This window comes from Pteropus alecto, unplaced genomic scaffold (genome assembly GCF_000325575.1).
Source record: "Pteropus alecto unplaced genomic scaffold, ASM32557v1 scaffold61, whole genome shotgun sequence".
Classification (NCBI taxonomy): domain Eukaryota; kingdom Metazoa; phylum Chordata; class Mammalia; order Chiroptera; family Pteropodidae; genus Pteropus; species Pteropus alecto.
In genome coordinates, this window is record NW_006434835.1 from 16,620,715 (window position 1) to 16,636,648 (window position 15,934).

At 37.4% G+C, this 15,934-nt stretch overlaps 1 protein-coding gene and 1 pseudogene across 4 annotated transcripts in view; both read left to right on the forward strand.

The window, feature by feature from the left end:
* GPN1 (GPN-loop GTPase 1) overlaps nucleotides 1-14,692 on the forward strand; it is a 16,781-nt gene extending 2,089 nt beyond the window's left edge. For all 4 annotated transcript variants that reach the window (XM_015588171.2, XM_025045811.1, XM_006910341.2 and 1 more), the window contains exons 2-14: nucleotides 172-265; nucleotides 967-1,006; nucleotides 1,764-1,830; nucleotides 2,569-2,606; nucleotides 4,298-4,376; nucleotides 4,568-4,662; nucleotides 5,815-5,860; nucleotides 6,531-6,677; nucleotides 7,386-7,468; nucleotides 8,733-8,772; nucleotides 9,420-9,510; nucleotides 12,463-12,570; nucleotides 13,394-14,692. In XM_015588171.2, the coding sequence (XP_015443657.1) occupies nucleotides 999-1,006; nucleotides 1,764-1,830; nucleotides 2,569-2,606; nucleotides 4,298-4,376; nucleotides 4,568-4,662; nucleotides 5,815-5,860; nucleotides 6,531-6,677; nucleotides 7,386-7,468; nucleotides 8,733-8,772; nucleotides 9,420-9,510; nucleotides 12,463-12,570; nucleotides 13,394-13,479 (888 nt within the window). In that variant the 5' untranslated portion in view covers nucleotides 172-265; nucleotides 967-998 and the 3' untranslated portion in view covers nucleotides 13,480-14,692. The remainder of the gene's footprint in view (nucleotides 1-171; nucleotides 266-966; nucleotides 1,007-1,763; nucleotides 1,831-2,568; nucleotides 2,607-4,297; nucleotides 4,377-4,567; nucleotides 4,663-5,814; nucleotides 5,861-6,530; nucleotides 6,678-7,385; nucleotides 7,469-8,732; nucleotides 8,773-9,419; nucleotides 9,511-12,462; nucleotides 12,571-13,393) is intronic.
* LOC112478582 lies at nucleotides 5,358-5,473 on the forward strand (annotated as a pseudogene).
* Nucleotides 14,693-15,934: the final 1,242 nt, after the last annotated feature.

Here is a 15,934-nt window from a genome sequence, read left to right on the forward strand (position 1 = left end):
AAAACAAGTATAAGTGATCAAGAGCAGTGGAGGTTCTGAAATGAGTAATAAAGTTAGCATTTCAACTGAGTTGAATGTTGGAGGCGAATATTTCAGATAGAGGGAAATGTTCTTTGTCCCCTTATAATGCTTCCTTTGTCTCACTCAGTCTTTTTCCCTATATTGCCACAGAGGCTCACAGGACACCTGCATAGCCAAGGCTCTCCACCTTATGTGATCAACCTGGACCCAGCTGTGCATGAAGTTCCCTTTCCTGCCAATATTGGTAAGTAAACTGTGCCAGTTCTCTATAAAATGCCTCAGAATGGAAAGCCTCCAGCCTGCCAGTTTTCAATGCTTTTATTTTTTTCTAAACCATCTACTTTCGTTTCCTTTGCCTTTACCAAAATCTTTAAACTTGGCCTCTCGCTTATTCGTATTTTCTCTTTATTTACTTCTCTCCCTTTCCTAAACGTGTTCGCTTACCACTCAGCGTTATTTCTTCCCCCTTTCTGACCCGAGGGTGTCATGCTATTGTTAGTTGGGAAAATGAAGTGACACAAAGTCCTCTCGCTTCTAGGCCATTCAGAAGGCTCTGATACATACACTTTTAAAATTTTCTTTTCTCAAAGTTAGAGTATAGGGTTTTTGTGTAGTAGTTCACTTACTGATTTATAGGAACCTATCTTCCACTCTCAAAGTTACATGGGAAAATATACATATATATGCATATGTACATTGTTTAGGGGAGAGATTCCCAGTTATCATTAGACTTTAAGAGGAATCTGTGACTCTAAAATGATTAAAATTAAAAAAAAATTTGGAAAGCAACTCAGATGCCAAGAGAGAAACTTATTTTTTTTCCCAGAAGAAGCAGAGATGACTTGAGAGACCTATTGGCTTAGAATATTATTGGTGGAGGGTCTTATGCTATGTTGTTTCATATGTGTTAAATTCCAGTTAATTCTCTCCCCTCCCCATCCCCAGATATTCGTGACACTGTGAAGTATAAAGAAGTGATGAAACAGTATCCTTTTTTACATCTCCTTATTTGTTGACTCATCCCTGGCTAGTTACCATCTGTGTATTTTGTGGCTTCAAAGAGTGTTTTTGCATTTCCTTGTGAAATTTATTAGCAGAAACATTTGGTTGCTTTAAAGTAATTTTATTAGGATGGAAGATGGATGTGGGGGATAAGTATTGTAGGTGATTAGAAATACTATTTCAACATGTGATTCGGTTTTCTTAACATCTTCTCAGACAGCAGGCTGTTGTAATTAGAGAGCTCAGAGAATGAGAGGCTGGCTGGTAGTGTGCTTGGGTTCCAGAAAGTAGTATTGCCTTGGAGGATAAATCCATTGGTCACCGCCTCTTCAGACTGGGAAACTCAGAAATTAGTAGGTTCAGTAGAATCAACTTTTAGTACATTACTGCATGAAATGGAAGACTAATTATAATCAGCAGGTTGCTTGATTAATGAGGATCAGAGCAAGGAGTGTTACATAGAGGATCTTAATGGCTAATGCCAAAGGCTGTCACTGCCTGATGCATCTGTCAATTATGTTTTGCTCACTTTAGTTTCTTCATTTTGTCTGGCCATCTCTAAAATGATAAATTTCCCTATGAAGTTTAGGTTGTGTGGTATATACTAGTCAAGGATTAGCTTGCAAATATTCATTAATGGACCACTAATACAACGTAGATTGTGTGAATGATATCCTAGGTATAAGCTTTATCATCTATATTGATCTGTAAGCAATTTAAATCCTCAACTTAGTGTCTAGATATGGACTTGGGCCCAACGGCGGCATAGTGACCTCACTCAATCTCTTTGCTACTAGATTTGATCAGGTATGTCTGTCTGTTTTTACTTGTACAGGTACGACTATGTAAAAACCTTCAATGCCTTGGTTTGATAACATTGGGAAAGAAGAGCAATAGAACTGGATATAAATATAGAAAATAATTTTGATAGAAAAATAGGCTATGAGAGCATGACCAATGTTATAAACACTTCACATTTGATATTCATGAGAGCCAATAAAACAAAAATCCAGGAGACCTGGGTTCGTTTCTTGATCTGTTATTGGCTCGTAGTGTTAGCCTGAGGATGGAATAGAGAGACGGTAAAGAGTGGGTTGTGGGTTGGTGAGATGGGCTAGCAGGCACGGAATGGAAAAATAATGGGGCTTTTAACTTGTGACAAAGTTGTCATCATTTAGATTTTCTCTATCACCTTCTTCTTCTGTAAGAGTGTTTTAAGAATGTTTTATAATCAGTTTTTTTTTTTTTTACCTTGATGTCACTCTATGAGACAGGCTATTAACATTTTGCCAAAGCAGAAGTGACTTGAAGGTAGCAGATCAAGTCTTCAGCTTCTCTGGTTCTTGCACTGTGCTCTAGGGTGTTGCAGTGCTTCTAATGTGGCTATGTTTCTTTGGTTCAGTAAGTTTATTAATTGGTGCCCTAAAGTTAAGAACACGAAGATTCAATAGTTGATGGTGTCTATGAGGCAGGCCACCCTGGAGAAGATCTTGTGATTTTGTGTTGAAATTGGATCCTGATGTAATTGGCGTCTTTTTCTTTTAGGTAATGAAATTTATTGAGAAGGCCCAGAACATGTCTAAGTGAGTGATTTTAGTTTTGCGCCATTAATTACTCTGTAGCTGACACATTTCTAGGCTTTTTGAAGGATTTTGGGATAGCATCAAGTTTTGAAAGGGTGTCAATTGAGATGAAACTCAGAAGTGAAAATAAAAATAGGCGGGAAAATCATTAAGTTGCTATCCACTATAGAGCTAAATTTAGTAGTATCCCACCCCCAATTACTTTGTTATTTGCCCATGGCTTCTTAGATATTGTGAAACTGTCCAAATTCAGTTATCTACCTCCTTTCTCTTGGGGAACCATAATGTTGGCATTAAAGTCTCTGAAACACCTTTCTAACTCTTGTTTAAATGGATATATTTACATAATACAGAGAAAATAATTTTTTTAATTTAAAAGTATCAAAATATAAAATAAAATATTTGTTCTTATCATTACCTACAATTAATTGTTAAAATTTTAATGTTTTTTTTTTAAAGAAAGATTTTTGTAAAAAAGGATACATGCTCATTATAAAGAATTCAAACCATACATAATACTGAAAAGATGAAGCCATCACCCATGAGATTTCTGGTAGAAATAACTAATTATCATCATCATCATCATCATCATCATCAGTGACTATCATTCTATATGTATCTAGGCATATATACATAAATAGAAGGTCAGATGGATGGAATGGATAAGGTGTTTTATAAAAATGAGATCATACTAAAGGTAGTTTTTTAAAAAATAGCTTTATTGATATATAAATTCACATACCATAAAGTACACTCCTTTATACAATTTAGTAGTTTTTAGTATATTCATAAAATCGTGGATTGATCCCTACTATCTATTTCAGAACATTTTCATCACCCCCAAAAGAAGCCCCATATGCATTGGCAGTCATTCCCTATTCTGCCTTTCTTCTAACTCCTGGCTACACCATTTTATTATATTCCTACTAGCAGTGCATGAGAGTTCCAATTTCTCCACATCCTTGTCAATTAATACTAGTTATATCTTTGTTTTTGATTATAGCCACCATACTGGTGTGAGGTGGTATCACACTGTGGTTTTGATTTGTATTTCCTTAATGATTAATGATGTTGAACATCTTTTCCTGTATTTATTGGCCATTGGTATATATTTGGAGAAATGTCTATTCAAATTCTTTGTTCATTTTTAAAAACAGCTTTATTGAGATATAATTCACATAATACAATTCACCTTTTTAAAGTGCACAATTCAGTGACTTTTAGTGTAGTCATAGAATTGTGCAACCATTACCATGACCAATTTTAGACCATTTTCATCACCGAAGAAGAAACCCTGTATGTAGTTATTACTCCCCTATCCCTCCATCCCTCCCTCCCCTCCACCTTTCCCCATGCCCGCCCCTAGGTAATCAGATGGTTTCCCAAGAGATTTGCATTCTGGTTTTCCCTTTCATTTTTAATGCAGTGTCTTTCTGTAACTATCACAGCTTCCTCGTGATCATTTGCAATAATTTATGGACTGCTGCTTTTGCCCATTAGCATGAATATTGGATATCGAACAAAGCCAGAGGAATGTAGTATGCATTTTAAAGGCAGTGGGAGGAAGTTAGAATTGGCAATGTGAAGAGGTTATTCTAATTTTGGTTATTCTAATTTTGGTGTTTTGTGTGACGGAATATTTTCAGCATTGCACAAGTGTAATACTTCTTTAATGGTCTTTCTTGACACAGATATGTCTTGATTGACACACCTGGACAGATTGAAGTATTCACCTGGTCAGCTTCTGGGACAATCATCAGTGAGGCCCTGGTGAGTACTGTAGGACTTGTTACTGAGAACTAGACTGGATAAGCATCTTTTTATTGCCTGGGACCTTATGTGGGAGTTATAGAAGCTTTATACACTCTGCCTCAAGTTCTCTTTTGCTAAGGAAGGTAGGAAAAGCTTGGGGACAGGTGATGTACCTTCTGGCTAAGGCTTGGATTATGTTGTGGCTTTAGGCATCTTCATTTCCAACAATTGTCATTTATGTGATGGACACATCGAGAAGTACCAACCCAGTGACCTTCATGTCCAATATGCTCTATGCCTGCAGGTAATTGATTAAGGGTGGGCATGATATTATATCAAGGTATGTTTTTGAGTTGTCTTCTTGTTTGTTTTTGAGCACTGAGTGCTTATCCCCTAGATTTGTGTTCATTCAGATTTGCCCCACAGCTTAGTGGTTGTAAGTTGGGGAGGAGTCAGAAGGGAAAACAAGCTGTTGGCATTCTCTGTCAGCATCTTCTCATCTTCCTCCCTTGCTTGCTACAGAGATAGACGGTGTACGAATATGAATCTTCTGGTAGTTACTGTCAGTTGAATGAAACTTAAGTCTAAATAGAATAGAATCCCTTTTCTGTGTTAGGTAGTGTGAAATTATAACACAATGAGAAATTATGAATAAAAAGATTTATTGATAATTCTAAAACACACAGGTTTGTCCCAAGTGTGGTGACATTAAGAGAGGAAGGACATGCCTCACTCTAGGTTATGTTAGTGCATTAAACCCAGAAGCAAGGCATATCATTAAAGCTGAGAGAATTTGATTTTGGGGATACACAAAAGTCATCACCAACACATTTGTCCCTTCCCATATAACTAGGGATGTCCCTTCTAAATAGATTCAGGAAATCCTAGTCCGATCAAAATTTGATGACTGAGGACATGGTTCCATAGAGTAGTGGTTAGCACGTCTGCTTTACACGCAGAAGGTCCTGGGTTTGTGCCTCAGTGGAGCCATGCCCCATGGTCTACGACCATGCCACCCTGAGCAAGCCCGATGTCTGATCTCAGAAGCTAAGCAGGGTTGGGCCTGGTTAGTACTTAGATGGGAGACCACCTAGGAAGACCAGGTGCTGTAGGCATAAATAATAATAAATAATAATAATAAAAAAAAAGTTTGATGACTGACAGCATATAAGACAATTATTTGGCAAAAACAAACAACCGAACAAACAAACACACATTGAAAACAGGATCAGTAGCAAAGCGTTATTACTCCAAGAAAGAGTATGTGTGTGTGTTGTTTGCTTGATGATGATGATGGTTTGCCTCTTGGGAGAGGAGAATACATGCTGTGTAAGAAGGGTTACTTATATTTAGAATCCGAACCCACCCCCCTTCTCTTTACTCAGTCCCAACAGACTGACACTGGGTAAACAAGAGCTTAAGTGCTTTTACTAATAATATGTTGTTTGATTTTCAGCATCTTGTATAAAACCAAGCTGCCTTTCATTGTGGTCATGAATAAAGTAAGTGGATCCTTACTGTTGTGATTCAATACTGTATCTTTTTTTCATCAGAACCTTGTGTTATTGAAAGATTTGGGTAGGTGAAAAGGGTTATTTCAGATGTCGGAGAGCAGATCAAGCTTAACTAAAACCAAGTCATGATCGCTTTGGGGAAGAAGATTCAATCAGATTAAATGACTGTTTATCATTGACTTTCATCCAAAGTTATTTTAGCCTAGATAGAGCAGTCCCTCAATCATAGCATTTATGTTATCCTTCAGAATCAAGACCGTGCAAGGAGGGGAAGGGGGAATGGAACTGCTAGTCTATTGGAAGTGGCAAAATGAACAAAAATAAAACTTCTTTGGTGGTTGATGGCTGGGATAAAAGAGACTACTTGACTTCAGGGCCTGGAAGATGCTGGCTTCCACTGTGGCCATGGTCGCTTGGCAGTGGATAGTGAAGGATTTGCTTCATCCAAGGGAACACATATCTTCACTTAGTTATTTACACTATAGAAAGTCTTGGCTTCCTGTGGCTATTGCAGTGGAGGAGGAAATGGGGGAAGCAGAGAAAGAAAATATATGAATAATTGCCTTTTGCTGTCACCACTTAAAAGAATTTGTTTTGTCCATTGTTTGTTATCTAAACTCATCTCTAGTTGCTGATAATTGACTTCTCTCTGGTACAGACTGACATCATTGATCACAGCTTTGCAGTGGAATGGATGCAAGATTTTGAGGCTTTCCAAGATGCCCTGAATCAAGAGACTACGTATGTTAGTAACCTAACTCGTTCAATGAGCCTGGTATTAGATGAGTTTTACAGCTCACTCAGGGTAAGCTTTCTCTTTTGCTCATACTGACAGTGTCTCCAGGATAACCTCTTAACCCACAGGGCTGGCTTTAAACCTTTCTTAGAAAAGAAGTTCATTACCTTTTGAAAAGTAAATTTTAAAGCATTACCTATGAAAAACTGGAGGTTTAAAAGTTAAATAAGATAGAGATCCTGTTCTCAGAGACTTTATGGTGTAGTTAGAAAAGAAGGCTACACACAGAATTGAAACATGACGTATGGTGGTAAGTACCTTAAGAAAGATTGGATGTTGGGCCTGATGGTGGTGAGAGGAAATGTCACTTTTGAAATAAGAGATTCTGGAGGATATAGTATTAGAGGTATGTTTTGAAGGAAGGGGAAGGTTTGTATAACCAAAGTGGGTATGGGTAGCAGAGAGTATGTTAATTGCCCAAGCAAATCTTTATAGAGAGCAGACAGAGGTTTGATTTGATAGAGAATAGATAAAAAGTCCTGCTACTCTTTCAGTTCTAATTATCTTTCTTTTTTAGTTCTCTATTTTCCATAGACTTATTTCCATGATGTTTGGGTAGGCATGCTGTTTTGTTTTAGCTTTACTCTTTGCCAGAGACTTCTTGAAGTGTCTAAAGTTCTTTTATTATGAAGATTTTATGACATTTGAACAATATAATGTACTTCATTTAAAAATATACATTTGTTTCTTCAGTGGCATTAATGTTGCTTTTGACAGGTGGTGGGTGTGTCTGCTGTTCTGGGTACAGGCTTAGATGAACTCTTCATGCAAGTCACTAGTGCTGCAGAAGAATATGAAAGGTGAGGATAGAGGAAAATCTTATTGATGACATTCTTAGTAACTCACAATTCCAATGTAGCAGTTTTGCCAGCCAAAGCTTTTTGATTTTCATAGCGTATATATTTGTCATGTATATATGTATTGGATCTGACCACACTTAGGGGTAATGAGTTCCCAGTAACTTTTTTTAGAAGCAAAAGTATAACATCTTCACTGTATTGAATGGTTAAGCGCAGTAGTCATCAGACTTTTTTGGTAAAAAGCCAAAATATTTTAGGCTCTGTGGGCCACACGATCTCTGTTGCTACTGCTTCCACGGTTGTAGCATGAAAGCTTCCATAGGCAATTTGTAAATGATTGTGTGTGGTTGCGTTCCAGTAACACTTTATTTACAAAAATAAGCAGCGGGCTTGATTTGGCCTGTTTGCCACACGGGCTCACCCCCAATTAAGAACTTAGACTTTGGAGTCAGACAGGCATGTGTCGGATTTCTGTTTCCTCCACTTAATAAATGAGCGACCTTAGCAAGTTTTCATGATTTGTAGATCAAGGATAATAGCATTTATTGCTAAGGTTGCTGTGAGGACTATTTGAGAAAACATCTGAAGCACCTAGTGCAGTTGCTGACACGTAGTCAGCATATATCTTAATAAATGGTTGTTACAGCTGTTGTCGTGGTTAATACTGGAATTCCATTTACCTAAGGAAAGTAGAGTCCGAGCACGTGGATACTGTCCTTAGGCCCATAGCCTGTTACTTGGCTGCTGACTAGCTTGCTCCTTTGGCTTCATACTTAGCAAGATCCTAACAACCACATCGTGGTTTTCAGACACATTAATTTTATTTTTATTCATCAGACAAGAGTTTTTTGGAGAGTGTGTTATCAAAGCCTTGGGTTAGACTGTTTTCTATGCTTTCATTGTTGCCCTGCTAAACCACAAAATTATATATTGGGCTTTCTGGAACTAACAGGCCTAGCTTCTTTTGCTTATCTCAGATATTTATCCAAAAGAATGATAAGCTCATCAGTCATCAGTCAAGTTAATCTTTCCAGCCCAGCAGTCACTTTTTTCTTTTTTTCTAGTTTCAGGGTGAGGGCAGGCACCTTGGCTTTTAATTCCATAGGGATAGAATCTCAGTGAGTAATGCTTGTTATGTCTGATGTTCAGAAAAGTAAGATCTTTTTTCATTGTCAGAGTCCTAGGAAAATAGAAGTGATGTGGAGGTGGGCAGAACAGATTATTAATATTAAGCACGGGAATTTAGAAAGTGTTTTTCTTCCAGGGAATATCGTCCTGAATATGAGCGTCTGAAGAAATCACTGGTAAGTTAAAAGGCTGTTTGTATATTTTAGGGTCACTAAAAAAAACCAAAAAAACAAAAAAACAAACCCTTAAACTCTATTCTGATCCTCCTGCTTTTGTTTTGGTCATCAGTATATCTTTGAGATACTTCTTAATTTAAGTTTGTAAATTTCTATGTATGCTGTCTGAATGCAGAAAGGCCCTTTATTGATATTTCTTCTCTTTATTTGAAGTTTTAAAAATCAAGTTTTTCCTGTTATATGTGCTAAGCCCTTACTGTGCCCTACTCCCACTCCCACTCCAAGGTCCATTTAAAGGCTAGTTGCAGAATTTTGTTAAGGAACAGAGAGGTGGTTCACAAGTCTTATCCCAAGTGATCAGGTGTCCCATCCCCATCGGCTGTGTTGGGCTCCTTCTTATTGAGCCTTCCTTCTATGACTGCTTGAGGGTTCTTTTGTGTCCAGTTTCTGAAACTTCTAATTCAGTCTGCAGAGCCCTTGAGCCTGAATTTCTGCTATTCTGGGCCTACAATGCTCAGTGTTTCTGCCCCCATGAGCCATTATATTTAGTCTCTACTATTTGTATAATTGGTCATCTCCAGTTAGTAGTCTGGCATCTAACTTGGGCTCCTTTTTGAATATGATGATATTTTTTTCTCTGTATACAGGCCAGTGCACAGAGCCAGCAGCAGAAAGAACAACTGGAACGCCTCCGGAAAGACATGGGCTCTGTAGCCTTGGACACAGGGACTGCCACAGGTATTAGAGGGTCCTTGGTGTTAGGAACTAAACGGGGGGTACAGTTATTAAAAAATATTGATATTAAGGGAGAAAGAGAAAAGGATAAAGTAAATGTGGTTTTAGATCTACCTATCTGGCTCTGCCTTGCATTTAGTTGTCATGTCTCATAGTCTTCTTTAATCTGGAATGGTTCTTTAGTCTTTGTATTTACCACATTTACCACTTTATCCATATTTACATTGATACGTGTGTATGTATATTTTTGCATTTGTGTGTATTACATTATATATATATATATATATATTTCGGGTAGTTTTTGCTTTACTTTGGGAAGATACTTGATGTCTACTTTGTTAATTTTTTTTTAATACTTATTTGCCTTTAATCTGGAACGGTTCCTTAGTCTTTCTTTGTATTTCGTGACATTAACATTTTTGAAGTATAGAGGACAGTTATTTTACAGAACGTTCCTCACTTTAGGTTTATCAGATGTTTCCTCATGGTTCAATTCCGGTGCATTTTTGGCAGATCTTTACAAAAGTGAAGTTGCGTTTTGTCCATAGGTTATTATATCAGGAGGCACATGATGTTGATTCATCCCATTGCAGATGATGTTAACTTTGATCATTTGTTTGAAGCGGTGTCTGCCACGGTTTTTCATTGTAAAGTTGTTATTTTTCCCTTCGTAATAAGTATTTTCTTGGGTTGATGCTTTGAGACTATATAAACGTACTTTTAATTTTCAAATATTCACTCACTAATTTTAATACCCGTTAATGTAGTAGGGATAGTGTCTATTTTTCTGTGATACAGGGTGCAAATATTTTCTTCCCTTTGTCAACAGTCCTTTGACTTTGTTCATGGTGTTATTTGTCATGAAAAAGTTTTATTTTAATGTAGTCAAATTTGTTTATCTTTTATTGCAACTGGATTTTGAGTCATAGTTGGGAACCCTTCACTGACACCTCTGTTAAAGGGGAATTCACTCATGTTCTAGTACTTGTATGGTTTCATTTTCTATGCTTGGAGTTTTTTCTTAGGTATGGTGTAAGATAACATGTCTATATTACCTTTTTCATAAGTAATTGTACTGACACTATTTATTAAAAAGTCTGTCTTTGCCCCAGTGATCTAAGGTGCTACCTGTATCATACACTAAAATTCCATGTGTACTTGGGTATATTTCTGGCCTACCTCTTTTATTTTCTGGACTGTGTGCCAATACTATGCTGTTTTAATTATGTACAGGCTTTATAGTATGTTTTAATATCTGCTAAGGGCTAGTCCCCCTTCAACTTTTTTTTTAAGTGTTTCCCTGGCTATTCTTGCATGCTCATTTTTCCATATGAGCTGTGGAACTCTCTAGCTTGATAAAAAAAAAAAAGCTTTTTGGTATTTTTATTGGGATTGTGTTATATTCATGAATTAATTTTGGGAGAACTGACATCTCTATGATGTTGAATCTTCCTATCAAAGAACAAAAGATATGTTTATATTGTAAGACCCACTTTGTGTCTTTCAAGATAGTTTTCCTTATGTGGGGTTGGCTTATTTCTTAAATTTATTCCAAGGATTTTCTTTTTTGTTAGTGTTGAAAATGGGCTTTTTCTGAACGATTATATCTTCCAACTGGTTATGTTCGTGTATATGAAGGCTTTTCATTTTTATACATTAGTCTTTTTATTCTGCTACTTTACTATTTTAATTGTTTGAATTATTTTATCATTGATTCTCTCGGGGTTTCTAGGCTGGTGCTCATTTAAATATATACACTCCTACCCACCACACTTATTGATGGACTGGCCTTTAAAGGAGTGAAGTTCTATTCATGAAAGCCATTGATATCCAACAGAGAACAGCAGAGCCCTTGGAGGAGGAGATGCTGGGAACTGGCTGGGCTCACTGAGTGAACTCGCCTGCACCATCCTTGTTGCGTACTTCAGCAACGTAAATTTCTGTGTGCTGTGGTCCTTCGGAATCACTCATGAATACATGAAGTGGCAACTGTTATATCTCTTGTTGCAAAGGGTCTGCTGCATTCACATAACCTGTTGAAGGTTGGAGGGCATTTCAGTAAATTATTTGAGGAAAATCACAAGTGTAGTTGTGTAATTTTTAGTTGGGCAGAGAATGAAGCATTGACTACCAGCACCCCACGTCATCATCCTTTCTCAGGGCCACAGGCCACTTGAGATTTGTGTCCCTTGATGTTGCTGCTGTTAGCCACCTTTGTTTCCAGCTGAGCCCTCTTAACCTCTTAGGCTCCTAAAGAGAGGGTAGTCATGTCCTCCCATGGCTTTAAGATACTTGGACATAGTTTTAGGTTCTCATGGAGCTCAATCCCCCCACAGGTTGAATCCCCTGCCTAGGAATACCCGATTAGACTTTTTCCTGATTATTGGAGCTCAGCTCTTACTCAGTTTTTCTGAGTAGGGAGTTTGCCTCTATTAGTAAATTCAATCTTCCATTTTTCGCCTCTTATTTTTGAGTAGTGCCCTGGCTTCTCTACTCTAGAACATTTCACCCTCTGTTTTCTTCTGATCCTCTCTGAACCTAATTTCCACTAGGAAGCTTTCTCAGTGCTCCACACTTTCTCCCTTGACTCACCAGCACACCGAATCTGCTCAGATGTCTTTAGCCTTCATGAGAATAACCATAGTCTCTTCTGAGCTGTGAGCTAGTAAAAACGAATGACGTTTCTACCAAGATAAGCCACTTGAGAATTGTTTTTCTCAGTTTAAAAATGAGGCCTCTTGGGTTATTGGGATGGTGAAAGCACTTTGTGAACTAAACTACTATAGAAATGTTAAGTGGTTCTAACAATACATTTAGAAGAGGTAAGAAGAGCCTGCATTTTATCACGATCACTTTCATCTTGTCAAATTTATCATCATAGTTACTTATTGATTCAAAACCACCCCTTTTGAGGAGGCATGTGTTCATGACATGCCACTGGTGTTTTCTCCGTAGACAGCTTATCTCCTGTGCGGGACCCTTCTGACTTGATCCTGACTCGAGGAACCTTGGATGAAGAGGATGAGGGAGCAGACAGTGACACTGATGATATTGACCACAGAGGTGAGGGGTGGCTAAGGTAGTTTGATGAGTTTTAGCATATGTACATATATGCTAATAAAAGTATTTTATTTTACCATGAAGTATATATATATATATGTATATATATATGTGTATATATATATATATATATATACACATATATATATACATATATATATATATAGTCTTGTAACCACTATCTAATCAAGATACAGAAACTTCCACCATTTCAAAAGTTCCCTCATGCCCGTTTTAATTTACTCCCTTCCCGCACACCTAGTTCCTGGCAACCACTGATCTAATTTTTGTTCTTATAATTTTGCCTTTTCCAGAATGTCATGTAATTGCAGTCACAGTATTTAAGTTACATTTGACTTTTTTCACTTGATGTAATGCTTTTGCGATCCATCCATGTCGTTGCCATGCATCAGTAGTGTGTTCTTTTTTATTGCTTAGTAATATTCTATTATGTGGAGGTACCACAATTTGTTTATCCATTTACCACCTGATGGACATTTGGGTTGTTTCCAGATTTTAGCGCTTATAAATAAAACTGCTATAAATATTCATTAATAGGTCTTTGTGTCGACATACGTTTTCATTTCTCTTAGATAAAAATACTTGGGAGTACTTCATCAGGAAGGTGTTCTCCCCACTTACAGATGAAATTGTATGTTTGGGGCAACATGATAAATGGAGGATGCTTCTGGGAGATATTTCCTTATTGGGTGGGGTGAACACTTATTTCTTAGAAATAGAGTACTGTTTCTGATGGATGGGTGACAGCAGCTCTAATACACCTATCGGGAGAGTTTTAAAAAAATTGAATTTTTTTTCCTTGCAGTTACAGAGGAAAGCCATGAAGAGCCAGCATTCCAGAATTTCATGCAAGAATCAATGGCACAGTACTGGAAGAGAAACAATAAATAGTTTCTAGAAGTCCAAAAGTTTGGAACCCTGAAAAAACTATCCTTACCTGTGATTGGGGGTTACTATAAAGGACAATTTTGTTTAGAATAGCAGAGTTTCTCTTAAGATAATCTCCTGACTCAGGTGAAGCCAGGGATAGAAAACGTTTGGACCTGGCAGGTAGATGCCATTTCCCTTGGATTTTTGCAAGCTTGAAGGATATTCTTTTCTTGGATGCTGATTTTCCTTCAAGAGTAAAACCTCGAGCTATCATTTGAACTCAAGTACTTTTGCTACTGACGGATGGAATAGAGAGAACTTATTGTTAATTTCACATCTCTATCATGAGACTGGATCTATAGCCTCTACTTCCCTAGCATCTTGCCTTTGACCCATGAGTTCCCTTCCTTTTAGCAGAAAGGGAGAGGGGAAACATGAGCTTGTCCAGGGTGGCAGTGGAGTCTCCTTGGCAACCAATCAATGTTAGTATGCACTGTGCCTCACACTGGGTAGCTCATTACAGGACACCAGGTTTGTTGAAGAAAGTAGGCAAAACATAATAAGAATCCTGCTTTCAATGGTCACTTGGATAAAGTTTTTAACTTTGTTGTGGGCTTTTCTGTCATAATTTCAAATAAGAAAATTATATAATGGCAGATTCATTTCTGTTCAACAGAGGTTTAAAGCCACATGTCCAAACGTGTCTCAGTAAGAGGTGGTGGTTACGAAAGTTTCACCTGTATACATACTTGGTAACCAGGTACAGAGCCAGGCCCCATTTGTATTGTACTTTGAACTTAATACAGAGTGTCCTTGGTGATTTGCTCAAAAGACCATAGAATGTCAAGTGTACATTCCATATATAACAGTCATGATAAGGGTTTACCCTGCCTCCATATTCTTCACAATATCTTAAAACATAGAACACTTCTCTTAAGGAATTTTATCCCTGCCTAAACTGTACTCTAATTCAGTAGTTCTGTACCACTGGACCAGAAACATAAGCATCACTGGGGAAATTGTTAGAAACTGGACACTGAAGACCTGAATCAGAAACTGGGTGTGGGGGGCCAGCAATCTCTTTGAACCACTGCTCTAACTCAAATAGCCTGTAACAATTCCAGGCCAGCTCCTTACATGACCTGCTTTATCTCAGTACCCTAACCTTGACCATCTGGTGCCTATTCTCAAATTTAAACATTCTAAAAATAAAAGTATTTTATTTTACCATGAAGTATTAATTTCAATATTCTATACCTCGTGGTAACTACTGGTCTAAAAATTTGAATCTGTTCTTTAGGAGGAAACCATTTGCACAGCAAAACTTGACCATATCTGGCTTTTCCCATGAGTGCTTTAAATACTTTTTCCTTCAAGAATAACTTGTCTGGCCTATGCTATAAGCTCCATAAGGGCATGCACAATGTCTTATTCATCTTTGTATCCTTTGCATAGGACCTAGCATATAATAGGTACTCAAGAAATATTTCCTAACTGAATGAATTAAATATTAGATGGCTACTTTATGGAGGCTGTCTGATATCTACTTTCATAAAGGGAAAATGAAGCTAAGCCTGGAATAGGAAGGGTTTAGATAAGTGTCCTAAAGATGTATAATTAGCAAATTCATAAAATGACCAGGTAACAGTTTAGATTATAACCTCACTTGCTATTGCATTTATCTTTATTCTCAATGCCTGGGACATTTAAAGCGCTCACTAATGTACTAATTAAAGCTATGCCTTGACTTTTGGTCTTTATTAAAGGAGTACTCTAAATTTCATAAGACTGGTATTCTGCACCCAGAAAACAAACTTCAGAAGTATTTAACATGTTGGCATCTATAACCAAGGCATAAAGCACACATTTGCTAATTACTCCTAATTATTCCAGTGCTGCATCATTTACTTAATACTGTTGGAGACTATCAGATGCCAGTCAGAGCAGTACTGTGATGGATGAATAACAACAGTAAAGTTGTTCAGGGCACAATGTAAAGTAGAAAGATGCCTATTTTTTTAGAGGCTGCCCATCCAGTAGAAGTACTGTGTGCAGATGTTGAATTCTGGCAAAGGAATGGACTCCTGTCCTCTGATGGCCAAGCAGATGCAACAAATGAAATAAGCACAGTCCTGTCTTTGGATGGGTCCTGTATGTCTCCTTCACAAAGGAGAAAAATGAAAAAAAAAAAAATGTACATTGTGAAAAGTTTTAAAGATCTGAGTGGAAATAAAGACAAAAAGGATGAGGATAGATGGAATGAGTCTAGAAAAGGAAGAAGGAAATATGTGGATGAGTAGAAGGTTGTCTGAATAAGCAAAAATGCTGTTTTACCACAGACCTGATTTTATGAAACTTCATGGGCGGCAAAAAGAGTTTAAGGTTGTGCAGAATTTAGCTGTTTCCTGTTTGGTATCAGTACTGGACTCCCAAAGACTTGAACCACAAATGAAACAAATTAAATGAAAAACTGACA